General features: G+C 48.3%; 1 protein-coding gene and 1 pseudogene across 2 annotated transcripts in view; both read left to right on the top strand.

The window, feature by feature from the left end:
* Window positions 1–7,493, top strand: part of KIRREL1 (kirre like nephrin family adhesion molecule 1) — a 105,397-nt gene extending 97,904 nt beyond the window's left edge. For both annotated transcript variants that reach the window (XM_004027019.5, XM_055362962.2), the window contains exons 11-15: window positions 63–261; window positions 2,054–2,161; window positions 2,338–2,477; window positions 3,028–3,105; window positions 3,352–7,493. In XM_004027019.5, the coding sequence (XP_004027068.3) occupies window positions 63–261; window positions 2,054–2,161; window positions 2,338–2,477; window positions 3,028–3,105; window positions 3,352–3,828 (1,002 nt within the window). In that variant the 3' untranslated portion in view covers window positions 3,829–7,493. The remainder of the gene's footprint in view (window positions 1–62; window positions 262–2,053; window positions 2,162–2,337; window positions 2,478–3,027; window positions 3,106–3,351) is intronic.
* LOC109026452 (uncharacterized) lies at window positions 5,232–7,493 on the top strand (annotated as a pseudogene).
* Window positions 7,494–27,921: the final 20,428 nt, after the last annotated feature.

The raw sequence follows: 27,921 nt of genomic DNA, 5'->3' as shown, positions 1-27,921 counted from the left end.
CGTGGGCATGGGCTTCTGCCCCCTGCCCCTTTCTTACCTTTTTCCTTCCCTCTCCACCGCAGGCATGGGCCTGGAAGGAGAACTTCTTGGAGGTGGGGACCCTGGAACGCTATACAGTGGAGAGGACCAACTCAGGCAGTGGGGTGCTATCCACGCTCACCATCAACAATGTCATGGAGGCCGATTTTCAGACTCACTACAACTGCACCGCCTGGAACAGCTTCGGGCCGGGCACAGCCATCATCCAGCTGGAAGAGCGAGGTGACTGGTAGTGCTGCCTGCCAGCTGGGGTGCAGGGCAGCCTGAGGATTCTGCTCCTTCTTTTCTCCAGGGGCAGGGCTCAGCTGCTCCCCTTCCCTTGGGCTCTGCTCTGAGGGAGGGGACACACAGAGGGATGTCCTGGCTGAGAGGTCAGGAGTGAAGGGGTTTGGGGCTACTCCCCTCTGATTCCTGCCTATTGTAAGAGTCTGTGCATCAGAGGGAGAGAACTCTCTTGGGCCTCCCCTCCAGAACCTGGCCTCCATGCTCAACTGGGGAAATTCCCTCACTTCGTTAAAGTGTATTGAGCATTTGCTATGTGCTAGGCTCTGCCCCAGGGGCTGCAGAAAGAGCTGTGAACAAGACATAGTCCCTGACCTCAAGAAACTTTCAGTGTAGTGGAGGAGGGACTTACAGAGTGGTAGTAAATTAATTTGGATGGAGAAGAATCATATGAACTGCAAAAGGGAATAACACTGCCCATCTCATTGGGTTGATGTGAGGATTAAATCGGAGAATATTTACAAAATGCCTGGCATATAGTAGGTGTTCAGTAAGTATGGGTTCCCCTACTTCTTCAAGAATTGTCACTCTGATAGCAGAAAAGTGTTCTCTACTTTAAGGCACTTCTCACATGATAAAAGAGGTATTCCTTTGACTTTTTTGGAAGCTACCAAGTCCAAGGAGGAAAAGATAGCATTTTTTTGTTGTTGTTTTATTTTTTGAGAACTAACCATTTGACATAGGAGATGGAGAACCACATGGAAAATGACGGCATCCCATCACTTCAGTCTTTTTTTTTTTTTTTTTTTTTTTTTTTTTTGAGATGGAGTCTTGCTCTCTCGCCCAGGCTGGAGTGCAGTGGTGCGATCTTGGCTCACTGCAACCTGTGCCTTCCGGGTTCAAACGAGTCTTCTACCTCAGCCTCCTGAGTAGCTGGGACTACAGGCACCCGCCACTACGCCCGGCTAATTTTTTGTATTTTTAGTGGAGACGGGGTTTCACCGTGTTAGCCAAGATGGTCTCGATCTCCTGACCTCATGATTCACCCACCTCGGCCTCCCAAAGTGCTGGGATTACAGGCATGAGCCACCATGCCCGGCCTATCACTTCAGTCTTAACTAAGGATGCCAGCAAGGGGGTTGGGGATGGGGAAAAATGGAGTAGATACAGTAACGTGGGGCTCCACAGGGAAAGATCTCAGAGGGGAAGAGCTATAAGCAGGATTTGGATTCAACTAGGGCTGCTAGGAAGACAGAGAAGGCTGGAAGCAGGATTCCTGAGCTCTTCCTCAGCTCTGGGAAGCAGAGGAAACCAAGGAAAACTGTTGGAGCCCTGAGTAGATAGGTGAACATGCGGCAGTCACAGTGCTATTATGGATGGCACAGTGGTGAAAGATGTCGGAACACGGGTGGCAGATTGGAGAGTTTGGAGACAGCTGACCTCAAACAAGAGCGAGGGGCCAAGCATCATAGTCAGGTGGGCTGAAGGACAGGGATTGACAGACAACCAAGACCAGGGGCAAACTCCTGCCCAGCTGCAGGGATGAGACATGACCATGATCTCCATTCTGATGGAGCTGGAGCACAGACCAAAATCCAACCACAGTGCAGACCTTCCTCTCTAATCCAACCTTGACTTAAACCTAACACTGTCCCCAGGCTCAGTCAAAACTTAGCCCTGTACACAAGCCAAGGTTGCCTCTGTGGCTGTGGCCTAGCCTTTAGCCAGCACTGAGCTTAGCTCCCAGTATAACTCCAGCCTCACCCCTCCACCTTTCCTTCCCCATCGAAAGAGGTGTTACCTGTGGGCATCATAGCTGGGGCCACCATCGGCGCGAGCATCCTGCTCATCTTCTTCTTCATCGCCTTGGTATTCTTCCTCTACCGGCGCCGCAAAGGCAGTGAGTATGGGCCCTGTGTAGCCCACACCCTTCCCCTGGCTCTTCCGGGGCCATGACAGGCAGTGCTTGGGGTGGGTGGGAGGTTGGCCGTTGAGCTCCAGCCCAGAGGGAGCCAGAAGCAGCCACTGCAGAGGCCAGCAGGAAGCACTTGTTCCAGGTTGCCTCTCCCTTCCCAGGTCGCAAAGACGTGACCCTGAGGAAGCTGGATATCAAGGTGGAGACAGTGAACCGAGAGCCACTTACGATGCATTCTGACCGGGAGGATGACACCACCAGCGTCTCCACAGCAACCCGGGTCATGAAGGCCATCTACTCGGTGAGGGTCCTGCTCCTCGCTGGCCTCCTGCCTTCTCCACCCTCTGAGGACCAGCTCCATCCCAGATCTCTAATAACCGCGGTCATTCTCTCCTTCCTCAGTCGGCCTTCCCTGGTCCTGCCACACACACTCTCCCACACTCACACACATTCTCTCACACACGCCCCAGGCTAGTTTCCTCTAGCAGAGGATAGGCAGCTGGGATTGTCCAAAGACTTCCATTGCCCCACAGTGTGTGAAAGTTGGAAGCCCCCAGAGGCTTTCTGGTCCATCTGCCTCATTGCTGAGATGAGGAAACAGCCCTGGAGAGGGGCAGTGACATATACAAGGTCACATTACATGTTAGCAACCAAACTAATGCTCGAACCAAGGTCTCTGGCCTCTTCCCACCACATCCCAGAGCCTCTGCTGAGAGGACCAGAACTCAAGTCTGCCCTTGACCTCAGACCCCTCCCGTGAGCAGGTGGCCTCTGAGTGTGGGGAGGGGTTGGTGAGGGGCGAAAAGAGCAGGGCTTCCATCTGCTGACGTCCCACTCCTGCTGCTCCACAGTCGTTTAAGGATGATGTGGATCTGAAGCAGGACCTGCGCTGTGACACCATCGACACCCGGGAGGAGTATGAGATGAAGGTGGGGAAGGGGCCAGGGCATGAGGGCTGGTGGGCCAGTGGGTTTCTGAGGTCCTGTAGCGGGGAGGTGAGGTGAGGACAGACTTGGGGAGGAGTGGTTGGGAGGGTTTTTGAAGGAGCAGAGGAGGTGGAATGCTAGATAGGGACATAGGGAGAGCTGGAGGAAGAGGCCCAGAAAGCCATGGTGAGACTTGATCCCCACCCAAGAGGGAACACTGCCTCCATCCTCTTCTCTCATTACCCCCAGGACCCCACCAATGGCTACTACAACGTGCGTGCCCATGAAGACCGCCCGTCTTCCAGGGCAGTGCTCTATGCTGACTACCGTGCCCCTGGCCCTGCCCGCTTCGACGGCCGCCCCTCATCCCGTCTCTCCCACTCCAGCGGCTATGCCCAGCTCAACACCTATAGCCGGGCCCCTGCCTCTGACTATGGCCCTGAGCCCACACCCCCTGGCCCTGCTGCCCCAGCTGGCACTGACACAACCAGCCAGCTGTCCTACGAGAACTATGAGAAGTTCAACTCCCATCCCTTCCCTGGGGCAGCTGGGTACCCCACCTACCGACTGGGCTACCCCCAGGCCCCACCCTCTGGCCTGGAGCGGACCCCATATGAGGCGTATGACCCCATTGGCAAGTACGCCACAGCCACTCGATTCTCCTACACCTCCCAGCACTCGGACTACGGCCAGCGATTCCAGCAGCGCATGCAGACTCACGTGTAGGGGCCAGAGCCTGGCTGGGGCATCTCTGCGGGGCAGAGGAGAAGGCTTTCACAGCTGTTCCCTGATATTCAGGGGCATTGCTCATTGCTCCCTTCTCAGACCAGCCTTCTTCCTCCCACCATGGCAGGTGGGGAGCAGGTCTCCCAGAAACACCCCGTCCCGAGGATGGTGCTCTGTGCATGCCCCAGCCTCCTGGGCCTGCCCTTCCCTCTTCTTCGGGAGGATGTGTCTCTTCTGACCTGCACTCTTGCCTGACCCTAGAATGGGGACAGGGAAAGTAAAGGTTAGGGAAAGCAGAGGGGGCACTTTTTAGCATTCCCTTTCTATCCCACCCCTCTGATCTCCCATAAGTGGAAATGGGGGTACCCAGGGATGGGCAGGCTTTGGCCTAGGGACATGAAGTATGGGAGTGGGTGGCTGTGGCACAGACAGGTGGAAAACGGGATAGACTGGCCAGTCCCTCTGTTGTCTGCATTCGTGCCCTGGGTGCCTGTCTCCTTCCTCAGGGTACTGCAGAAGGGAGCTTGGATTTATGTTCGCTCTTGTCTACAGAACAGCCCTGGCACTGCATTCAAATCCAGTCTTCATTCAGCTGGGATCAAAATGCCAGTCACCTTGGCTACCCACTGTGGACAGCTGTCTGTCAGCATGCAGAGGGATCCAGGAATCCCCCCGGCAGCACGGCCCGCTTTCCTTCTCCTCCATGCTGGGCCAGCCAGATAAGTCAGGGTCCTGGTGGAGAAAGAAAGGCTAGGACCATGTCCTGATTGACCCAGATACTGCTGTGTGCTGCACAGCAGTGAACCAACACTAGAGGGAGCCACACAAGCCTCCTCTCCCCAATCTGCCCCACTTCCTGGCTTTAACTCTTGAGCTGGTTTGGGGAGTGGTGAGGTAGGGGTGGGGGTGCTGTAGGCTCTTTTTCAAAGAAAACAAAAAACAATGAAAACCTCATTTGGGAAGAAAAGCTGTAGGGATTCCCCCACCCAAATACAAGTCCCAGTGGAAAGGAAAGGTAGTACCTATTCTTCTCCATGGGGTTCCTAACACCCTCCATTACTCTTTCAGTCTCCAAGCACTTTGAATCCATTTTTAAACATTCAGGTTGCCAGACCTGTCACACAGTGGGCTCCGATAGGGTTACGGAGGGGGCCTGGCTCTCAGTCTCTACTCTCCTATGTCCCATCAGTTGGTTGGAGGCCACCTTCCAGGGGGTATGGGAGACAGGTTTTGGTTTTTAAGTGTCTTTTTTTTTTTTTCTTGGACCAATCAGATTCCTTCTTCCACTTTCAGTGCCTTGAGTGTCAAGCTTTGGATGACCGACCCTATGTGGGTGGTTGTGCGGGGAGTGGGTACTTGTGAGCCTCGGACACACTGTTAAGTGTTACAGTGTTAGGAGAGAGATGGGTGAGGGGACCTGGAGAGGTAAGGGGCCTGGAAATGGCCCTGACGGAGAACTTGTGCTGACCGGGAGAAGGTGGCGCGGAAGGGCACCGCAGGCATTCCACGGGCCATTTCTCCTCCTCCATGTGCACGCACATCCAACACACACCTTCCATGTGACCGCTTCTCAGCCACCACCTTCTGACCAAAGAGAACAGGCGCTCCAAGGAGAACCTGTACCCCTGCCCCAGCCTCGCCTTCCTAAGAAGCAGTGTCTGGAGTTGGCTGTTTCCCGCCTCCCCAGCTGCATGTCCAGCCCAGTGGGAGACAGGGCCTCTGGTGCAGTTCCCAAAATGTTCCTCGCCCTTTCTCCGTGGTCACCATTCATAATTCATGTTCGCTTTAATGAGTTACATGCTTATCAGCCACAGGCCATTACCACCCTTACGGATGGGTCTGGGGGGTGACATTCCTGGCCAACCCCTTGCTAGGAAGGACCAGATAATACCCAGGAAGCAAGTAGCTCTAATTTTAACTTCGCAGGAAGTCTCTGCATCCTCCTTCATTTCAGCAGGGAAAACTCCTGTGGAGTGGGCCCTATCTGGGGCATTTACAGGCTTCCAGCTGTATTCCATCCCTGGAAGCTGATACCTTTCTATAGAGTCCTTTTATGAGAGCTCAGTGGGAAGGTCTGTCAAGAAATTCGGGTTCTTGTACAGACAAATTCATGCAAATTTCTATTATTTTCACAAAAACCAGAAACCATGGGGAATCCAAAGACTTGAAGTCTAAAGATGGTGGCTTTTTAAACATGCATATTCCAAAAAGAATTCATTTTTGTTTTGGGTTTGGCTAGATTCTTTTATTTATCCCCTTTTAGCTTAAGTATTAGTTTCATTCTACTGAAATGATGGAGAGAGGGCCTAAGGTTACTAGGTAATTGAGCTGATGGTGCAGGGAGAATTGTTGAGAAAGGAAGCCTAGTTTCCAGAAGCCTGACACAGAGCTACTTCACTGTCCTCTACTCCTTAACAAGTTAACTGGAGCCTCTTGGGTGTCAAACAAACACCCTGGAAGGCACAGGGAAGCATCAGCAACCAAGGTAGTCTCTGCCCTCTGTAACTTACATGTTGGTGCATCAGAATCTGAATTGGAACCTACCTGATGGGCCCAGTGGAATAGCTTTTCTGGGGAGTGGAAGGCGTCCTTGATCACAGGGCTTTGCTGTCGAATCCTGGAGTCCTGCAACATGGTGATGCCTCAGTAGTTGGTGATCCTGATCACCTTTGGTGGCTTGTTTTAGTGGAAAGAGCAAGGGACTAAAGGTCAGGAGACCCAGGACCCAGTCCTGAAGCTGTGAAGGTTAGATCTCGGCCTAACTTTCTGTTCATTGCCCCCAATTTGTCTGGCCTGTAAAATGAAGGGGGAGGGTTGCATAAACCTAAAACTATTCTGGTTTTGTTATACCCATAGGGCTGGGGGTAGGGATGGGACTGCCCATTGCTGGCAAGGAGCTGGGAACAGTAGCAAGCATGGTGAGGGCTGGAGAGCTGGCTGGGGGGGTTCTCTCCTGTTCAAAGAAGCTTTCACCATGGGCTTCATTATCTTGTCAGAAGTGAATTAGTTTCCACCAGGGACCCCTTTATCCCAAACAGCAACACAAAATACACCCTAAACCTCAGAGTAAAATTGATGTGGGGCTATCCTTTGGCTATCGGGTCATCTGTGCTGCTCCCCACTCATTTCTGATGGGTTTGCAAAGGTGTCTTTTGCCAGGGCAGGACATAGTATGCACATACGGATATTGTTATGTGCCTAGGTTTCAGGCACTCCTTCTGTAGGGGAAAATGGGAGGAGCCTTCCTCCACCCTGATCCTTAGGAACATTCCTCTGGCCCAGGGACAGCTTGTTCTTCTCACCAAACAGGTGAAGCCTGCAGTCCAAGGTGCCTGGAGCCAGAGGTCGGGGAGTAAGCACAGCTGCCCCTGCCTGAGAAGGAGCAGCTTGCAAGGGGAGCCGGTGGAGGGAAAGGGGTATAACAGCTTTGGAATACATTCTGGATCTTGAGGAGGATCTTGTGATTTTGGCTGAGCCACGGTCACTTCCCTCGTGAAGGACCCGCCCTATATCCTAAATTTTGGATCCCTCAAAGTCCAGCCACAGAGTTTGCATGAAGCAAAAAGCCTAGTAAGTGAGAAAGGAAAGGGGCCAGGGATGGGAGCAGTGCTGTGCTCTTATCACTGTCTTGCTTGGAATAAAAACATCTGTTTGAGCACCCTGTCTTCAAGCGGTACGCTCTCCCCTTATTCCAGCAGGGCTACTTTCCTCTTCACTCTGATGAGGGGAGCTTTATCTGCTTTCAAAATGGAGCACGTCGCACTGGAGTTTCGTGCCCTCTCGTTAACCTGTCAGGAGCCACAGGGCTCCATAAAACGGAATCAGTGTCTCAATATACATGACCTATGTTCATAGCAGTGTTCAGCCATTTGGGTTTGAAGAAAACCACATTAAAGCCAAGACCCCGTTTGGAGCGAACTGCCTTGTTCTTTGCTGTGTGGAAGGTTCTGTCCCCACTGCTGAACTCCAGTTCCTCCCCAAGCACCCTGGCCTCAGAAATCCTGGCTTCCCCAAGTTAGTGCTGTCTGACCTGAGCCAGGCCACTGCTTGGTGCCTCTACAGGCCACTGTGCATGTTGAGAATCGCCCAAAAGGATTAATGAAGCTCCTGACCCTGGCGAGGCCATAATGAACACTGAAGTGCACACGCCAAGGGATGTAATTGAAAGGCATTTATTTTTGTGAAGACGCTATAAAATTAGCATTTAAATATCCCATTCCCTTCTCTTGGCCTCCTCCTATCCCCCTATGGTATTTCTCCTCCTCTCCTCAAGGCCAGGCTTTTTGTGAAAGGCATTGGCTCATCTTTGTCAGCGTGGTCCTGACGTTCACCCCTGGGCTGCTGGAGAGGACTGAGAGATGTGTGGTTTGGTAGGAAGGGGGTGTGTGTGGGGGTTAGTGGGGAATCCCATTTTTTTGCATCACTGTGAGGGAGCTCCAGGCCCTGTCCCTGGAGAAATAATTGCTGCGCAGAAGTCACAGGCCATACTGGGCAGTTCTGGTACAAACCTGCCCTTAATAATAATAACAATAATAATAATAACCCCATTTACATAGAACTGTCACTCATTCCTGCCAGTCTGCTGTCCCTACCCTGGTTTTTTGCTGGCCCCAACCACTGGCCTTGTTGAGTATCGATGGGCCCTGAGCTCTTCTGTTTGCTTTTGGAGCTCTTCAGATGCTGTCCCCCCTGAGAATACCCTAACTCTGGGGAAAGAGCAGCCAAAATCCCAATACAGTAAAACTCCACACAATCTTGTTAGCAACAGTGACCCAGAAAATTTTGAGAAGTCCAATTTCACCAGAAGAGGCCCAGGGCTCCCTGTGGTCACATTTTCTACCCAGCCATTCTTGGCATTGCAACCTCCATTTCTAGCTCCAGTTGAATTTTCTCCACCCAGACCCCAAAAATAAATGGATCCATGATGATAATTAAGAGAAGAGAAAAAAAGATATTATTTTTGTTAGGACAAACCATTGTAGGTTTTTAGCAATGTGTATCTGTGTGTCCCTCACACCTTTTCCTATTCTACTTTTTTTTCCTTTTTTTTAAAATATTATGTACTATATTTTTAGTCTCAAACACACTATATATTATATATATTTAATTTTTTTATATATATAAATATAAATGTTTTAAAAAGTACCATGTTTTGTGTTATTTAACGCATTAACGGCTAGTTACTTAAAAGCCTGCCTGGCTTTGGGTGTTAGTACTGGTTTGGGGAAAAAACAGGTTTGGATTGAAATTGCAGAAGCAATGTTTGTGCCACCTCCAGGCCGTGGGGCAAAAACGTATTCTCTAGTTTGCCACTTGTGCAGAACCCTGAGGCCAATTATGGCAGTTCAGGGACAAACAGCTGGAGGCTCCTGCTATTGGAAAACAGCATCCAAATGTTCTGTGCCAAATCGCATTATGGGAATGGGAAAAGGGGAGACTTTTGAATCTGAGATCTAGATCCCAAAGGAATTGGGACAAGTGTGTAAGAATGGCTGGTTTTGTTTATTTAAAATGCTGTGGTTTGGGTAAAAAGCAAAGTTACAAGGTCTCCAACCTTTTGAACTTGTAGTGAAGCAGAATGAAAAAACAGATGGTGCAGCAGTGCACACACATAGAGGCCATCCTGCTGAGAAATCCTAAATTCTCTGGGTTGAGTTCCCAAGGGTTTCACTTTGCTCATTTCTCAGGAGTGTTTGCAGATACCTGAAATAGTTTTCAGATAATGCTTTTTCAGATAATGTTTTGTTTTATTTTGTTTTGGACTTTTGTTTTGTTGTTGAGGCTTTGTTGCCCAGGCTGGTCTCGAACTCCTGAGTTCAAGTAATCCACCCACCTCGGACTCTGGAGTCGCTGGGATTACAGGTGTGATCCACTGTGCTTGGCCCAGATAATGTTTTTTAAAGCTATAAATCATTAGAGAAATAGGGTTTATTGTTTTCTTCATCCAGTTAACAACGAAGCAAACTCAAGACAGTTTACAGTAGCCTTTTTTGTACACAAGGGACACCCAACATAGTCAGAGAGGAAGATAGGATGTAAGAGCTGAAAAAATACTTTCGAAATAATGCAACCCATTTCCAAGAGGGCTAGAAGTCACGGCACAGGAGCTGCAGCTGAGGGAGGGTGCAAGGTGCCGTGGGGCCTGGGGTTTGGAGGCATGTAGCCAGGACCAAGAACCTATAGGTAGCCCAAGGTGAATCCAATCTGGATGGGAATGAGAGGCCGAGGTACAGGTGTATTTGGAGGCTGCATTGAGGTAAGTTGCACTGGCATAGGTAAAAATGGCATTGATAGAATACAAAAGCAAACAGAAAAGAGTAGGGAAAAAAGACCAGGAGAGGAAGCAAAGTTGTGCAAATGTGGAGGCACAGGTGAATACTATTAGGCCAAGTGGTGCTAGGTGGGGCGCTTCCTATGTTATGTGTCCACCTGGGATACATTTATTCATCTCCACATCCCCAGACCCCAGCACAGGGCCAGCAGGTTCTTTGGGATGAGTCTGTATAGGGCACTACATAAAGCCCCAAGGGCCTAAACCAACTCTCAGCCACAAGAAAGGCCACAGGACCTTGTCCCTGTGTATTAGGCCTCTTTCTGTGATGGGAGCCCCAGCCCCTCTAAGTCACCTCCAGCCTGAGGATAAGTAATAATGACACAGCCCCTTTATCATCTGGCTTTGCAAAGTTGTAAAAGCCACCCCCTCATTGTGAGGCATTTGTGTCACAACAGGAGCTATTGGCCCAGGCATAAACACACTCCTGTGTGAGTTCAAATTTCTCCATGAGATGACCCCACATCTTTCACTTACTTCACAACCCTCCCTTTCACTTACCCTACATTTCAACACAGTTAAATGGAATTATGCCTTGTTTGTGGTATGCCCCTGAACTTTCCTCCCTCTGTGCTTTTGTCCAAGCTCTTTTCTCTGCCTGGAGTCCCTTTACTTTCCCATTTCTAAGTTTTACTTATCTTCAAGGCCCAGCCCAAAGGCCATCTCCTACAGGAAGCCTTGCCTGACTCATTACTCACTTTCTATTCCTCTCTGGAAGTCTCGTGGGTTAGCTATTATGTCACTGATCTCATCTCATTTATAGCCCTTCTGCTTTGATAACAGGATGTTGTGTATGACACATTAGCACTTTCCTCCTAAAAGAAGGTCACTGAAAGGCAGAGAGCATGTATCATTTATTTTAGTATCCATCACCCAACAGAGTGCATGTAGTTTCTCAGCATGTGCTGGAGGAATGCAGGTGTGGAGGGAAGGAAAGAGGGAGGAGAAGCAAACCCATAAACACAATACATAAAAGGAATTTAACCTAGGGGAGTTTTTCATGCGCATCTGTGTGAAGAGACCACTAAACAGGCTTTGTGTGAGCAACATGGCTGTTTATTTCACCTGGGTGCAGGCAGGCTGAGTCCTAAAAGAGAGTCAGCAAAGGGTGGTGGATTATCATTAGTTCTTACAGGTTTTGGGATAGGCAGTGAAGTTAAGAGCAATGTTTTGCGGGCAGGGGTGGATCTCACAAAGTACATTCTCAAGGGTGGGGAGAATTACAAAGAACCTTCTTAAGGGTGGGGGAGATTACAAAGTACCTTCTTAAGGGTGGGGGAGATTACAAAGTACATTGATCAGTGAGGGTGGGGCAGAAACAAATCACAATGGTGGAATGTCATCAGTTAAGGCTATTTTTACTTCTTTTGTTGATCTTCAGTTACTTCAGGCCATCTGGATGTATACGTGCAAGTCACAGGGGATGCGATGGCTTGGCTTGGGCTCAGAGGCCTGACAGAGTTCATGCTTGATAAAGTAGTATAGCATGGTGATTAAAAGCATGGACGTTCAAGTCGGTCTACCAAGCCGATAGACATGACCAGTACTTATTCATATTGAATTCTCTGTTTCTGAGTTCCCTGGCTGTTAGATAAGGCCAAGCTGACTATAAACAGAAGTGGCATGTCACTTCCAGACCAAAGCATTTAATTGCTCGTGTGAGATCCTCTAGCATTGTCTTCCTCTGCCCTAGCGGCAGGAGCCCATTTATTCCAAATGGTATGGCTTTGTCATAGTGGAATCTGTCTGGCTGGGTCCTAAGCCCTTTAGCCAACCCATGGTGAATATGTAGTTTGAGGGAGAAATGAATCTTTGTTAAGATATTGAAATTTTGTGGTTGTTTGTTACTGCAACACAGTATATCCTATCCTGATTAGTATAGGTAGTGCTAAAACCCTGCCTTCTCCATTTGCTCCTTGGGTGAGTTACTTTACCTCTCTGCATGTCTCTTTTCTCCTCTGTGAAGTGGACTAGTAATAGTTACTATCCCATGGAAAATGCTTAGCAGAGTTCTTAGCAAGTGAATACCCAGTAAAGGTGAGCTTTTGTTAGCCTAGAGAAACGGGAGCAGTGGGCATCTGTCCCTTTCCCTCCTTTGCCTCTTCCTTAGAGACATCAGGAAAGATGTCTCCGTTTGCCCAAGGGTTATGGAAAGAACAAGGATTTTGGAATGGGAAGATCTAGCTTAAAATCCCAGCAAAGCCTCCTGTAACTGCAATGCATGGCAGGTCAGCACACCTTTTTGAGCTCCCATTTCTTTATATTTAAAATGGTGTAAAAACTCAATGAGATGAGATAGACAAAAGCCTTTTGTAAATTGCTAAATGCTATTCAAATATGAGTTGATTAATTTGGTCTATTAACTCTCTGAAGCATATTACCGCCCCCCCACCCCACCCGCCTCACTCTGTAGCATCCCACGCCACACACCTCCCTGCCACAAACACAACATGAACGCTGCTCTAGCAGTGACCTGATATTAGGAGAATGTGCCCATCCAGCTGGGCATGATAGAGCCCATGTTGCCAGTCCCCAGGGTTCTAAAACCAAAAGACCAGCTCTTTGTAAAGCAGGAACCTGGGGGAGGAGAAAGATCACTTCATTGGCACTCACTTTCCCATTTCCTTTACTCATTGTAATTAGCTAGCTACACAGAGGCAAACTCCTGGGGAGAGCAGAGCCATCAGCTCCCCAAATTGAACCAGGGAGCTTTGTCTTTTTGTTTCTCTCCATATAATACTGCTCTCCTGGTGGTCGCTATGCAAACACATCCTGCATTCATTTGCAAACTGGGGAATATTTCATATTTTGAGGATCAGATTAATGTTCTACCTCCCCAAAAGAGACACTGGTTGGGAGTTCTATTCGAACAGTATCCTGTCAGCACTCCTAGCAAAGGGTCTGGCTCCCAGAATCATGTGATCACCTGAGGGATGACCAAAACCTTGCTTTTCTCAGAGCCTCTATGATTCCCTCACTAAAATAGATCATTAACAGTGGATAATCGAATCTCAAAAATTGAAGGCACCTCTGGGGGGTCACCTGGCCCTGTTATGGACCTGAAGCAGAAGCCCCAATTCAGCTTCAGAGACAAATGGGCTGTGCATCAAGACCAACAGGGGACCAGAAAGCAGGGTGACTCTTTATGGGGGCTGGACTTTGGGATCTGAATGTTCGATTCCCCTGAGCTTCTGCAGGCACCAACTCTGTGCCTTTGGGGAAACCATTTGCCTTCTCTGGGCCTCGGTTTTCTCAACCATAAAAATCTTTCATTCATGCAAAAAATATTTATTGAATATTTTCCATGTGTCTGAAACTACATCAAAACCTGGGGATACAGCAGGAAACAAAACAACATCCCTGCTTTCATGGAACTGCACACCTAAAAGGAAGAAGCTGAGGCAAAATTAATACACATGGAAAGTTTATTTGAGCCAAGCTTGAGGATTGCAACCCGGGAGCATAGATGCAAGTTGCCCTGAATATACACTCCAATTAGCAGCAGTTACAAGTGGATTTTTAATGGCAAAAAAAGCTGACAGGGAGTGGACTGCTACAAAGTTTTTTGTCAGGAATTCTTAATGGTTTACAGAAATAACATTGGTTAGTGATTGGCTATAAATTGTTAAACTATACGGCGTGGGTTATAGTGTTGTGTATGGCATTATTAGGTTAATTTATAGCTACTTGTGGCAAAAGTAAGCAGTCTCAAGAGATGAATACATAGCTCAAAGGGAAGAGTGAGGCATGATTGTGATCTCTTTTAATGTCTCTCTAGGTCTGATAATTAAAAGGACTTGCATTCCTCAAATGAAAGTTCTTTCCTTTTCTCAGAACTTACACTGTAATGATGGGAGATAGACAATGAACAAACAAATGAATGTCAGAGAGAAGTCAGGGGAGACACAGGGCTGGGTAGAGTGGGACACTGGGAAGAGAGATGTGCTATTTTATGTTGGATGGTCAAAGAGAGTGTCCAGGATAAAAGGACAGGTAGGCTGGGTTTATATCTAGGGAAAGAATATACTAGTCTGAGGGAACAGCACCTGCAGAGACCTTAGGCAGAAATGAGTTAGAGAGTCAATGGCCAGCAAGGAATGTGGCTAGGGGAGCAGTACGAGCAGAGGGTGGCGAGAAATCCGGAGAGGGTGAGATGGAACAGATCCTGTGAGAACTGCAGGCCATTGAAAGGGCTTTGGAAATTACTGTGAGATGAGAGGATGTAGTAAATCAAGCCATATGAACTGTCTTTATAGGTCAAAAATGGGTGAACAGCAGCAATTTTATATGGTTCAACCTAATACATGTAAACGTACAGTACTGTTGATTTATTATTACCCCCTTTAAAAAAACAAGCCTTTCTATTATGTTGGCAGGATTAATTGAAAGGCATTTCTTCCTCCTATTGAGGCTGAGCGGGCCTCTTTATTATTTTTACCCAGTGGCTGTAGCTCTGCCTTCAGGACAGTGCTGTCTGGGTAGTCTGCCACTCCCCTCTCCCTCTCCATGTAGTTCTTTTGATATTGAAATGTAGTTGTCATGATGTCATGTCTCTTCTAAGAAGTTTCTTTTCTCAGTTAAATATTTCCAATTCTTCAAACCCTTTCTCTTAGGATATGGTTTTTGGATTCTTCCCATTGTGCTCACCCTTTCTTCGGGGTGAGCTCTGAACACACATTAAGAAATTCAGCGTCTCCCACTTCAACCTACCAGTCTGAGGGAGAGTTCCCCATCTCAGCCCATTAAGATCCTCTATGTTCCTTCACCTCCTAATCTTCCGTAAATATAGACACTGAATTCTGGCTTTTCCCCAGGAGGGAGTTGTGGCCTCTCTACCTCCCAAAGGTCCTGATACCCATCCCCTCCACTGAAGTAGGAGATGGTGCCAGATTCTCAGGCAGAAATCCCAGGGAGATGAAATAAGAGGGGTTCCCAGGTCCAGCAGCTCAGCTATGGCCATGCCAGGCACTACAACCTAGATTCTCCTGGGGTAGCCCAAGACTTAATGTGCTCTATGTATTGGGTCTACTTGTAATTTTTTAACAACACGGTCAGCATCACAATGACCCAGATCCTTTCTGCTCTCAGAATCCAGATCTGTTTTCTCTTTGGTTTTTAAATCAAAACATGAGTTCTAGTCTAAACTCCACTTATTAGCCATTTGACTTTGGACAAGTTACTGGAAATTTCTGGATCTTAGCTTTCTTATCCATAAAATGAGAATAATGATACTACCACACTAGCAGAAGGAGGAGCTAGCACAGACGGGTATTGAGCATGTAACCCAAATCCTACCACTGCACAAGGCCTCCATTGCTTTCCCCAAGTCCAAGGGTCCATCAGCTCTCCCTCGACTCCTACAGTGGCTAAGTGGTCTCTGCTTCCAGTCTTTGTGCCCCAGGGGTCTGTTCTCCACAGCAGGGCATTGGTAGCAATCCCCTACCTATTGTTAGTTTCATTATCAATACTAAAATTCATTAGGTTTTGTCTTAGTCTGTTTGAGCTGCTATAACAAAATACCAGAAGCTAGGTGTCTTATAAACAGTAGAAATTACTTCTCACAGTTCTGGAAGCTACAAAGTCCAAGACACTGATGGCAGCATCAGTGTTTTCACATGGTGGAAGGGAGATGGCAGCTCTATAGGGCCACTTTTTTTGTTGTTGTTTGAGATGGAGTCTCGCTCTGTCACCAGGCTGGAGTGCAGTGGCACGATCTCAGCTCACTGCAGCCTCTGCCTCCCGGGTTCAAGCGATTCTCCTGCCTCAGCCTCCCAATTAGCTGGGATTACAGGTGTGCACCACCATTCCCAGCTAATTTTTGTATTTTTAGTAGAGACGGGGTTTCACCATGTTGGCCAGGATGGTCTCAGTCTCTTGACCTTGTGATCCACCCACCTTGGCCTCCCAAAGTGCCGGGATTACAGGCGTGAGCCACCGCGTATAGGGCCTCTTTTATAAGAGCACTAATCCTATTCATGAGGGCTCCGACCTCATGACCTATTCATCTCCCAAAAGGCCTCTCCTAATACCATCACCTTGGAGTTAGGATTTCAACATAGAAACTTTGGGCAGACACAAGCATTCAAACCATAGAAGGCTTTAACAACAATAAAATACAACCTTTTTGTATGACAACAACGGAGTAATCCTTTTAAACTGTAAATCACATCACATCACTCCTCTGCTTCAGACCTTATGGTTTCCTATCCCACTTAGAATAAAATCCATACTTCTTTTGTTTCCTATAAGCCCTACCTTAGCTGGCCCCTGCCCACCTTCTCTCCATTCTTACTTTGTCACCTGCCATTCCAGCTTCACTGACCTTGCTGTCTGTGACATTCTATCATGGGATAAAATGCCAAACCCTCTTATGGAGATGCTCAGGTTGGGGGCTTGCAATAGGGAAAGAGTTAATATTTAATAAGTGAGCCAGGCATTTTCATATATGTGATTACATGCAATTTTCAGTATAATGGGCCTCTGAAGTTAGACCTTACAGGGAATTCCCCTATCCTCCATCCCCAGTACTCAGTGAGCCAGCTAGAAGAAAAGCTCAGCAAATAAACCTGAGAGGCTTCCAGCCTCAGGGCCCCTGAAGCTCCAACTTTCTCCTCCTCATAACCTAAAGGGCTATTAACAGTCTCTTCACTTATTAACACAATTTTTTTTGTAGACTGTCCCTTAGGTCTTGGCTACATGCCAAAAAAAAGCTTGAAATCCCAGATCCTCCTTTTGAAAGGACAGCCCCTCATCAGGGTACGAAAAGAAAAACAGACCTCATTGTTCAAGAATCAGTCTCTTTCTGATGGGAGGACACAGACCCTCACCTTTGGGCACGGGTTCCTCTCGCATTTAAAATCTTCAGAGGGGTAAAAGATCTTAAAGGCAAGTGTAGACCCACTGGGATTTTGGTAGACTGAAGAGAAAAAACAAACTAGTATTCAAGTTTAGGCCAATGGGCTGGTTACACATGTCTAATTCAGGTGTGTGGGGTCCATCAATAACACTGAAGCACTCTCAGGGCAGGGAAACACCTGCATGTCTTTTTATCTGTAACAAATTGGGGGTCTGAAATTTAAAGGACTAGAATTGCATTTTTAAAAGGGAATTGGATCAGTGATTTCTAATTTCTCTCTAAACACTAACATGTAGGATTCCATGATTCTGGTCTCTTTTAGGGATGTCAAAGTGGTGGCAACTAAGCCACTTGAATTTTCAGAAAAGTACAATTCCAAATGTCCTGCACCAATTTTCCATTCAGAACTCAGTTTCTGTATCTACAGTGTTGATGGCAAATCAGTGGCAAGAGCAAGGATCTAGATCTTTTGGCACTAAGGCTTTCCCTCCACAGCTTGATTTCTTCATAATACGGACTAGTCTGTTCTCATACTGCTATAAGGAAATACCTGTGCCTGGGTAATTTATAAAGAAAAGAGATTTAATTGGCTCATGGTTCTACAGGCTAGCTTCTGCTCTGCTTCTGGGGAGGCCTCAGGAAACTTACAATCATAGCAGAAGGTGAAGGGGAAGCAGGTATGTCTTACATGGCTGGAGCAGGAGGAAGCAAGAGAGGGGAAAGTGCCACACACTTTTAAACAACCAGATCTCGTGAGAACTCACTGTCATAAGAACAGCCCCCGGGGGGAAATCCACCCACATGATCCAATCACCTCCCACCAGGTCACACCTCCAACACTGGGGATTACAATTCAACCTCAGATTTGGGCAGCGACACAGATCCAAACTTTATCATTTGGTACTGACTTTGTGCAATATCTTTTGACTGTTTTTGAGCCTCCATAACTGTCTTTTAAAAAGACAACTAGGCTCATTCTTTTTTCTTTCTTTCTTTTTTTGAGACATGGTCTTGCTCTGTCACCCAGGCTTGAGTGCTGTGGCACTATCATGGCTCACTCACTGCAGCCTCGGCTCCCTCGGCCCAGGTGATCCTCCCACTTTAGCCTCCTGAGTACATGGGACTACAGGTATGTGCCACCATGCCTGGCTTGGCTCATTCTTATTTAAAGACTCAAATCAGGCATTATCTCCTATCTCCTCACAGAAGGTCTGCGCCCCACCATGCCAAATTAAGTGTCCCTCCTTTGTCGTCTCATAGTGCCACTCCCTATGGCCTCATGTGCCTCTGTTACTGTTTTTATACCCAGCACAGCTTACTAAGTTATTCACAATTTAAAGAGGAGTTGTAGTGCCAGCTGTCATCTACATCATGAAGTCATGCCCGTTTTTTTAAAAAAAATCTTGGCTGGGTGCAGTGGCTCACAGCTGTAATCCCAACACTTTGGGAGCCTGAGGTGGGCAGATCACTTGAGGTCAGGTGTTTAAGACCAGCCTGTACAACATGGTGAAACCCTGTCTCTACTAAAATACAAAAATCAGCCCAGCATAGTGGCATGCCTGTAATTCCAGCTACTGGGGAGGCTGTGGCAGGAGAATTGCTTGAAACTGGGAGGCAAAGTTTGCACTGAGCTGAAATGGTGCCACTGTACCCCAGCCTGGGCGACAGAGTGAGACTTCGCCTCAAAAAAAAAAAAAAAAAAATTCCTGTTTAAAAGAAAGAAGAAAATGCCCTACAGCTAAGGCCCAATTTCTCTCCTTTCCTCCACATCTAAGCTTTTGGAAAGCCATTGTCTTTACTTGCTCATTTCATTCTCTCCATTCTCGACACAGTACAATCTGCCTTCTGCTCATCTCAACCTTCCCAAAAAGATATTGTTCCAGTGGTCAAATTCAATGGTCACTTTTCAGTTATTTTCTTCTGTTATGGAATTTTTTAAACTTTTTTTTTTTTTTTTTGAGATGGAGTCTCACTCTGTCACCTGAGCTAGAGTGCAGTGGCGTGATCTTGGCTCACTGCAACCTCCGCCTCCCAGGTTCAAGCAATTCTCCTGCCTCAGCCTCCTGAGTAGCTGGGATTGCAGGTGCATGCCACCACACCCAGCTAATTTTTGTATTTTTAGTAGAAACGGGGTTTCACCATGTTGGCCAGGATGGTCTGGAACTCCTGACCTCGTGATCCGCCCGCCTTGGCCTCCCAAAGTGCTGGGATTACAGGCATGAGCCACCGTGCACAGCTAAACAAATTTTAAATCACAACTTTCATACAGATATAAAATGAACACGTCAAAAACTGCATTTGATCCATTAATTAATGAGGGTTCCAGTAACATATTCCAGCTGATTTCAAAGGAAAATTCAAAGTACCACGCTTATATAGGTCAACCAGGAATTTTGAAATGAATTTACAAATAGTCATAAAACTGGTTTATCCACAGGGCACTAATCAATTGCATTCCACTAGACACAACTAATTAGCATTTATTTGGGCAAAAATAATCTGCATTATTATCAGTTTCTCCAACTTAAAGAGTTGTAAAATAGCTCATAGACAATGTAAGGCAGAGATAACCCTGATGGGTAAATTAGACCGGACACTCAATAATCTTTTTCGGTCCATTTTAAAGTCTTTCCTGACAATTTTTCCTGACACTTCCTTGACCTATCTTCAGCATTTCACACTAATTACCATTCCTTCAAACTCCTCCTTTGCTCCGTGGTATCACCTCAGATTCTCCCCTCACCTCTCTATCCATTCTTAGCAGAAGTGGACTCCTCTTCTTCTGTCTGTCTCTCTCTTTTTTTTTTTTGAGATGGATTTTCGCTCTTGTTTCCCAGGCTGGAGTGCAATGGCACGGTCTTGGCTCACTGCAACCTCTGCCTCCCAGGTTCAAGAAATTCTCGTGCCTCAGCCTCCTGAGTAGCTGGGATTACAGGCATGTGCCACCATGCCTGGCTAATTTTTGTATTTTTAGTAGAGATGGGGCTTCACCATGTTGGTCACACTGGTCTTGAACTCCTGACTTCAGGTGATCCAACTGCCTTGGCCTCCCAAAGAGCTGAGATTACAGGTGTGAAACACCGCACTCAGCCAGTCTATCTCTTAAATATAAATATTTTCCAGTGTTTTCTCCTGGGCTCTCTCTCCTTGTACTCATACTTTTGAGGGTAATCTCATCTATTTTTCTGTCTTCAAACCACCAAAATCATGCTGATAACTCTTAAACTTCTATCTCCAGCACAGCTTCCTTCTGAGCTCAGAACCACATTTAATTTTTTTATATCCCTGCAGTACCTCAAAACAACATGCCTTACCTACAAAACACACTTTTTCTTCCCTGGGGTGATATGACCTTTTACCCAGGTCCTTTGTTTTCTGTTTTTTTTTTTTTTTTTTTTTTAAGAGACAGGGTCTTGTTCTGTCACCGAAGCTGGAGTGCAGTGGCCATTACAGCTCATGGCAGCCTCAAGTGAGCTCATGGCAGTCTCAAGTGATCCTCTAACCTCAGCCTCCTGAGTAGCTGGGAATGCAGGCATGAGCCACCATGCTCGGCTAATTTTTTTTTTTTTTAGAGACAGGGTCTTGCTATGTTGCCCAGGTTGGTGTTAAACTCTTGGTCTCAAATGATTCTCCTACTTCAGCTTCCCAAAGTGTTGGGATTACAGGTGTGAGCCACCATAACCACATATCCTTAATCTAAACTCTTCGCAGCAGGCTTATTTCTTTCCCCTTCCTCACCCCTCATGTCCAATCAGTCACCTTCTGGTACCTGCCAATTCTGTCTTCTTGCTCACACTTCAGCCTGGCTGCTTCTCTCCATTTCTATTATGGCTGCCTTGGTTCAGGCTTTCTTCACTTCTCGTCTGGATTAATACCAGAACCTCCTATCTGATCTTTCTGTCTCCAGCCTGACCCCATGTAATCCGTACTTGACTCTGCTGCTTCTGAAATAATCCTAAAATGCAAATCTGATATGATACTCTCATCTCTGAAATCATTCCATGGCTCTCTGTCAAGGTCGGGATAAAATTAAGCCCACTAACAAGTTGGTTGAAGGCCTCCTTAAACTGACCTCAGTACCCCTTTCTGTGGCCTCACCTCTTGTTGAATCCCTTCAGAGGGTTTTAGGAAGCCACCTGAGTCTACTTATGGTTCTCCATGATAGGGCCCATGCCATTTCTTGCCTTTCTCAGCTCCTTGGAATGGATCCTCGAAACACTTTTATCCACCCCCATTTATCTCTTCCTGACTCATGATCATCCTACAAAACTATATTGGGCTTCACCTCCTCCCAGATTTCCTTCTCTCCTGCTCCTGTCCGGATTGTCGGCTTGTCCTAGGTGCTACCCCCATCCTTGCACCCAAGTCACACACAAGTTTGTGGTTGTTGGCTTATCTCAGGAACAGCTGTGGTCCCTTGTTTTTCTCTTTCTATGCACTTAGCATACTGGGTTGTCACTGTCTACTTGCCTGGCTTCCTTATGAGAGTAGGAGCTCCTTGAAGGCAGGCACTGGGCTCAATATATACCCCCCTCTGCCCTCTTCAATGTTCTCCTTCTACACAGTTCCTGAGAATGTCTAAATCTCCTGAGGAGGCTTCACCCAAAGACCCTCAACCGTATATAGTATCTTAGGGGAGACCAGGAATTGCAAGAAGGGTATAATCGTAGGTGGAGGAGACAAACCTGTGATGGGTTGGTGATTCGAGAGGCTAGGTTCTTCTTTTAAAACTCATTCATTCATGCATTCGGTACTGGACACCGTGCTAAGTCTCTGGGGTATGGACAGAAGTAAATTATGGTTTCTGTCCTTTAGGAATGTGTAGTCCAATAGCAGAGACGTACCTGTATGCAAATAACTATAAACGTGATGTCATCGCTAAATACTAGGAGTCTGAACAAAGTGCTACCTTAGCAGGAAGAGGAAGCGATTACTTCTGATGGTCGAATTCAAAGTGAGGAGACTGTAACTTCCGAGAAGGATGAGAAGGGCAGCCGGCTTTTTCTCATGAAGAAAGGCATCCCGGGCAAAGGCACCGAGCTCTTGGTGTGGTTCTCCTGGGATAAGCCCACAGTCACAAACTTGTGCAGGAATGGGGGTACCGGGAAGCAGCCCGGTGTTCCAAGCCTTTTGAGATTCTCCGGACCTGCGCGCCGCCCGCTCGGCAGGCGGCTCGGCAGGCGCGGGCGGCGGGTGGGGGCGGGAGGCTCTGCCCCTTCGGTGGCTGCCGCGGCCTCCTCCGCGCTGCTCTCCACGCCTGGCTTATTATGCACGAGGCAGGCAATTTGCCTTCCTCCCCGGGGACCCATCTCGGAGACAAGAAGGTAGTTTGTTCTCTGTAATGGCTTCTGCTGGAGTGCGGCGGGGCCCAGGCGCGAGCGGGGGCACGGGCGGGGAGTTGGCAGCGAAGGATGCGCCCGGCGCCCCCCGGCGGCCGCCCGGAGCCCGAGGTCGGCGCGGGAGGAGCGCTGACTCCGCGGGCCGAGCCCTCCCCTGCCCTCCTCTGCTCCTCCGTAACTCCTGAGCTGTGGCCCGCCTTTCTGCTGCCTCCACGTCTCTACTCTTCCTTTCTGCCACCCCGTTTGCTTCTTAAAGGTTGTCCTTTGTTTCTGCCATTTCCCCGGTCTTTCAGCTTCATATTCGTTGGGTGCCCCCATCCATTTCTCCACATCACTCTCTTCTTAGTGCTGGGGACCTGGGGGTGAGGAAGGAGGCAGGAGGGATACAGGGATGACTAAAATAGCCATCTCTTCCTTCACGGAACTCAGCCTGGCGGAAACTTAGCTGGCTCGCTGCCTGTCCTAGGCCATCTCTCCTTTTCCTTCTGGTCTCTTCATCGTCTGTTTCTCAGTCGACCCTGGCCTCTGTCCCTATGCCCACAGAAAGACACCCCCATCACCCCTCCCATCGTTTCCGGGTGATGAAGATTGTCTGAGACAGATTCCTAGAATGAACAACCTTGTCTCCTGAGGTCTCGCCCGTTGCCTCCTCATTCACCAGAAATGTTTCCTTCCCTGAAGCAGAGAGAGGGAGAGAGAGACAGAGAGAGACAGAGATCCAAAGACAGCCAAGCTGGGCCAACATCTCCTGGGGAGTTCTTTGGAGTGTGGGGTGACTGATTCATCCAGTTGGCCGGTTGACTATCTTCCCAACTGTAAGATTCCCAGAATGGCTCAGAAAGAAACTGAGGATTGCACACAAAAATTTAAAAAATTGGCCAGTCGTGGTAGCTCACGCTTGTAATTCCAGCGCTTTGGGAGGCCGAGGCAGGCAGATCATGAGGTCAGGAGTTCGAGACCAGCCTGGCCAACACAGTGAAACCCCATCTCTACTAAAAATACAAAAATTAGCCAGGCATGGTGGCAGGCACCTGTAGTTCCAGCTACTTGGGAGGATGAGGCAGGAGAATCGCTTGAACCTGGGAAGCAGAGGTTGTAGTGAGCCGAAATCGTGCCATTGCACTCCAGCACGGGCAACAGAGCAAGACTCCGTCTCAAAAAAAAAAAAAGTAAAAAAATTTAAAAAGGGGGCCAAGGGCCGGGCACAGTGGCTCACTCCTGTCATCCCAACACATTTGGGAGGCCGAGGCTGGCAGATAATCTGAGGCGAAGAGTTCGAGACCAGCCTAGCCAACATGGAGAAACCCCATCTCTACTAAAAGTACAAACATTAGCCGGGCGTGGTGGCAGGCACCTGTAATCCCAGCTACTCTGGAGGCTGAGGTAGGAGAATCACTGGAACTCGGGAGGTGGAGGTTGCAGTGAGTCGAGACTGCAGTCTAGCCTGAGTGACAGAGCGAGACTCTATCTCAAAAAATGAACAAATAAATGAAAATTAAAAAGAACTGAGGAGACCTGGCCTGTCTCCCAGGGGTCCCGTGTAGAATTATTCCCAGCTCTCACCCCAACCCATACCCTCACCATCACACCAGGCCATGGATGATGTGTCCGTGCAGATGTCTGTATAGAGGTGTATGAGCACTGAATGGAGTGAGTGGCGGCATGCCATTTACATACAGATGACTGAGCTGTGGGCCCTTGGTTACTTACCTCATCTCTGGAGTCTCAGGTCTCTTTTCTGTAAAATAAGGAGGTTGTATTCCATGGACTCAGAAGTCTACAACTATGTTAATCTATGACTATGTTAGGGGTAGAGACCAAGGAGAATATCCCAACAAGAGAGTGTCCTCTGTGTCTTTGTGGACTTAGGAAGATTCTTTATAGAAGAGAGTGGCTGAGTAGGCCGGGGGTAGGAAAGGAAAAGGAGCAGGTAAGGCTTGGGGTAGGTGTGTATCTAACAGATCTGGGCAAGAGGCGTTGGGCTGGAATGTCAGGGGAGCCACAAGAAGAATATGGGGACTGGGCTGGGCGTTGATGTCCAGAGCTTCAGGACACCCCAGAGGTGATATGCTCAATGCGGAAGAAGTCGAAAGGCTCTCAGGGAGCAAGGAGCTGGGAGGGAGTGTCAGGCAGAATCAGAAGGACCTGTGCTGGTTGGAAGAAAGACATCTGAGGAGCAGTGACCAGGCCAAGACTTGACCAGGGACCACTAGACCAGGAGCCTCCAGGACACATGGCTTTCAATGTAGGGAAGAGCTGTATTGTGGGGGACCTTGTCCTCCTGTGCTGAATCTCCTCCAAACCTGTTGACATGTGAGGACCCTGTTCCTTGAGGTTTGCTGGAATTTTCAATAGTACAGGGAGTGTCCTCCAAAGAACTTGTGGGTTTATCCTCAAGGTATCCATGTCCTTTATCCCTTTTTAGGAGTGCAAAAGTGGCTCCTCACTGAAAGGCTGGCAGTCCCCAGGTATGTATGTTTGGGTGGGGGCATGTGTGTGCACAGTGACATCTGTGTTAGCGAATGGGCATATGTGTGGACTCGGCTGTGCCTGGATGGGAATTTGTGGGTGGGGGCCTGTGCAGGAATGGAGTTGCTGCTGAGGCTGAGTGGGGCTTGGGAACACCTGTGAAAGCTCAGCCCTTAGCTCTGGGGAAAGAGGGAGGAGCCAAGAGAAGACACAGGACCACAGCGAGAGAAGTGTTTCAAAGGGAGCCGGCCCAGGCAAGAGAGGAGAACGAATGGGCCCGACAAGGAGCTAGAATCTTTCCTCAGTTACAGATCTTAACGAGAACAAAGGAGCAGGGAGGAGGCGCGGCAGAGAGGGAGAGAGAGGAGGGTGAGCAGAAGCCCAATGGAGAAGGAGGACAGAGCGGGGAGGGAGAGCAGGAAGGACAGGGCCAGAGGAGATTGATCCAAGGAGAGGCCCGGTCAGTTCAGCTGTGGTTGTGAACCTGGTCTGTGCTGGGGGGGGGCTGCAGCTGGGGAAGGAGGAACCCATCCCTGCCCTTAGGTCCAGGGGTCCTGTAGGGAACCGCATACAACCCCAGGTAATTTCACTATGAGCTAAAGGTCGGTGTGTGGGGTTGCGAGAGCAGAGATGTGTTGCTAATCTTGCCTGGGGTTTCAGAGAAAGCCGGAGGGGAGGATGAGCGAGAGACTGAGATACATTATATAGATATAGTGAGAGAGGTAGTCTGGCAGGGAGCAATCTATTTTGAGGGACTAGAAGAGGCCAAGCTCTGGGCTAAAGAAAATGGCCCAAGAGATAAGTATTGATCACAAAGCCTCCTCACTGAAGCTCTCCCTGACCCCCTCAGTGGATGACATCAATCACTCCTGCCTTGGTGGCTCCTCCCAGAGGACTCTTACATATTCAGCTCTTCTCTTTGATGATACAGACTAAATTATGTCATGCCCAGTGCCAGGCATTCCGTTGGTGCTTACCAGACGCTCCATGAATAAATGAGTAAATGAACTAGTATGCCTTGCACCCAGGAAGAGCCCTCCCTCCAAGGAAGATGGTATTTTTTCCACTTAATTGATGAGGAAGCTGAGGCTGTCCTTCAGCTTTGGGAGGATTTAAAACTAAAATCTTAGCATCCCTGGGCTCCTCGAACAGTCTGTTTTTCTAAAAAAAAAAAAAAAAGAAAAGCTGAATATGCTTATAGGCTTGATTTATTTTTATTAGCTTCTATGTTGGTCAACATAAAATAATTATAAATTAAAAATTACTGTGAAGGCCTGGCACGGTGGCTCATGCCTGTAATCCCAGCACTTTGGGAGGCCGAAGCGGGCGGATCACCTGAGGTCAGGAGTTGGAGACCAGCTTGGCCAACATGGTGAAACCTCATCTCTACTAAAAATACAAAAATTAGCCAGGCGTGGTGCCACGCGACTGTAATCCTAACTACTCTGGAGGCTGAGGCAGGAGAATCACTTGAGCCCAGGAGGCAGAGGTTGCAGTGAGCCAAGATCCACCACTGCACTCCAGCCTGGGTGACAGAGTGAGACTCTGTCTCAAAAAAAAAAAAAAAAAAATTACAGTGAAAATTACTACCATTTAAATTTCTGTTTTAAAAGGTAGATTTGCAGGCTGTATATACCATCTTTCAGGTTTTCGCCCAGGAACATTTTTAAAAAATCTTACAAGGCAACAATAACAAAAATGGGGAGGATCAGGGAGAAGAGAGTAGGAGTGGAAAGAGTCTGGGCAGGAATCTAGGGCATGAGAGAAACCCGGTGAGAACTAGAATTCTGTCAGCTCCTAGATCAGAACCAGGAGCGGGGTTGGTCTCCTCCACCCTCTGCACTGCTTCTCCCCCAGGGGGAGCTGCAGAGAATCCCGTGCCGGGGCAGCGCAGCCCTGAGTGGTCTGTTTCTGGTTCTGGCTTCCCACAAAGCAAACAATTTTGAACCAGGCACCAGAGCCCCCTGCGTCTGTCATCCTTTAAGGGAGCCACTACTCAGTCCCGAGAAGTGTTTGTGCCTCAGTTAGAGCTCGCCCCAGTTCTTCCCGGCTCCTTAGTCTGCCCCAGCTTGCTGCCAGCTTGGCCCAGCCCCTCCCCTCTCGCAGTTCAGCAACCGCTGCCTTCCATATCCCCCACCCCCAGCCCCAACACACGCAGTCTGGAGGTTGCCATACTGGGAGAAGGGTAAGGCAGGGCACAATTTGTCTTCGTGTAATTATCTGTCAGGTACAGCTTGTGAAACCTCAGCCACCTCCCTGCAACCATGCAGGAAAATAAATTACACACGAGCACGCAGAGACACGGCGGCACCATCTTCCCCGGGGACCCCAGCGAGCTTGGGGGAAAAAACTCTGCTCAGCCGAGCCCAGGGTGCTGATACCTGCACTGGAGTCGGCCACCCATCTTCCCCTCTTCGAGACCCTGCCGCTGAAGCTTTCATCTTTCAGCGTGTTCCTTGCTGTGGAGGAGGGGAAGTCCATCTGGCTTCTAAGAAGTCATGAATGCCCAGAGAGAAAGAAAACAAACTCTTGGCTATTTCTGATGAGAGTTGTTGGAGGTGGGAGAGAGGCCTTAGGATTGCCTATAATTTCTAAAATGGACTGTAATGCAGCTACACATGCAATATACTGAGTCCCTGCTCTGTGATAGTGATAGTGATGACAGCCACTTTTTAGGAGCCAGCCTGTGGGTCCCAGGCACCACGCTGAGCACTTTACACATGCTTTCTTGTTGGACCCACACAATAAAACCCTGTGGAATGGATGTTTATCCTCATTGTGGTGATGAGGACTTAGAGGCTCAGAGACGTCGACTGACTTGCTCCCAGTCACACAGCTGGTTGTACCTATCTCGCAGTCCAGTTTTTCACCATTAGCAGATGGGGCTCTATGGGGGAGTGGTAGGGTGGTGGAGGTGGTGGTGAATGGGAGGCGGGGCCCTTGACTGCAGAGTGGGAGGGGGTGGGCTGGGGTAGCTGTTGCTCACTTCCTTGTGAGCTTCAGTTTCTTCTCCTGAGATCTTTTTGGATCTTTGTGAGAATTAAACGAAATAGCAACTCTTGGTACTTATTGGAGCTCAATAAATTAGGTGACTCATC

This window comes from Gorilla gorilla, chromosome 1, assembly GCF_029281585.2.
Source record: "Gorilla gorilla gorilla isolate KB3781 chromosome 1, NHGRI_mGorGor1-v2.1_pri, whole genome shotgun sequence".
Classification (NCBI taxonomy): Eukaryota; Metazoa; Chordata; class Mammalia; order Primates; family Hominidae; genus Gorilla; species Gorilla gorilla.
This window is presented reverse-complemented; position numbering and strand designations above follow the sequence as displayed.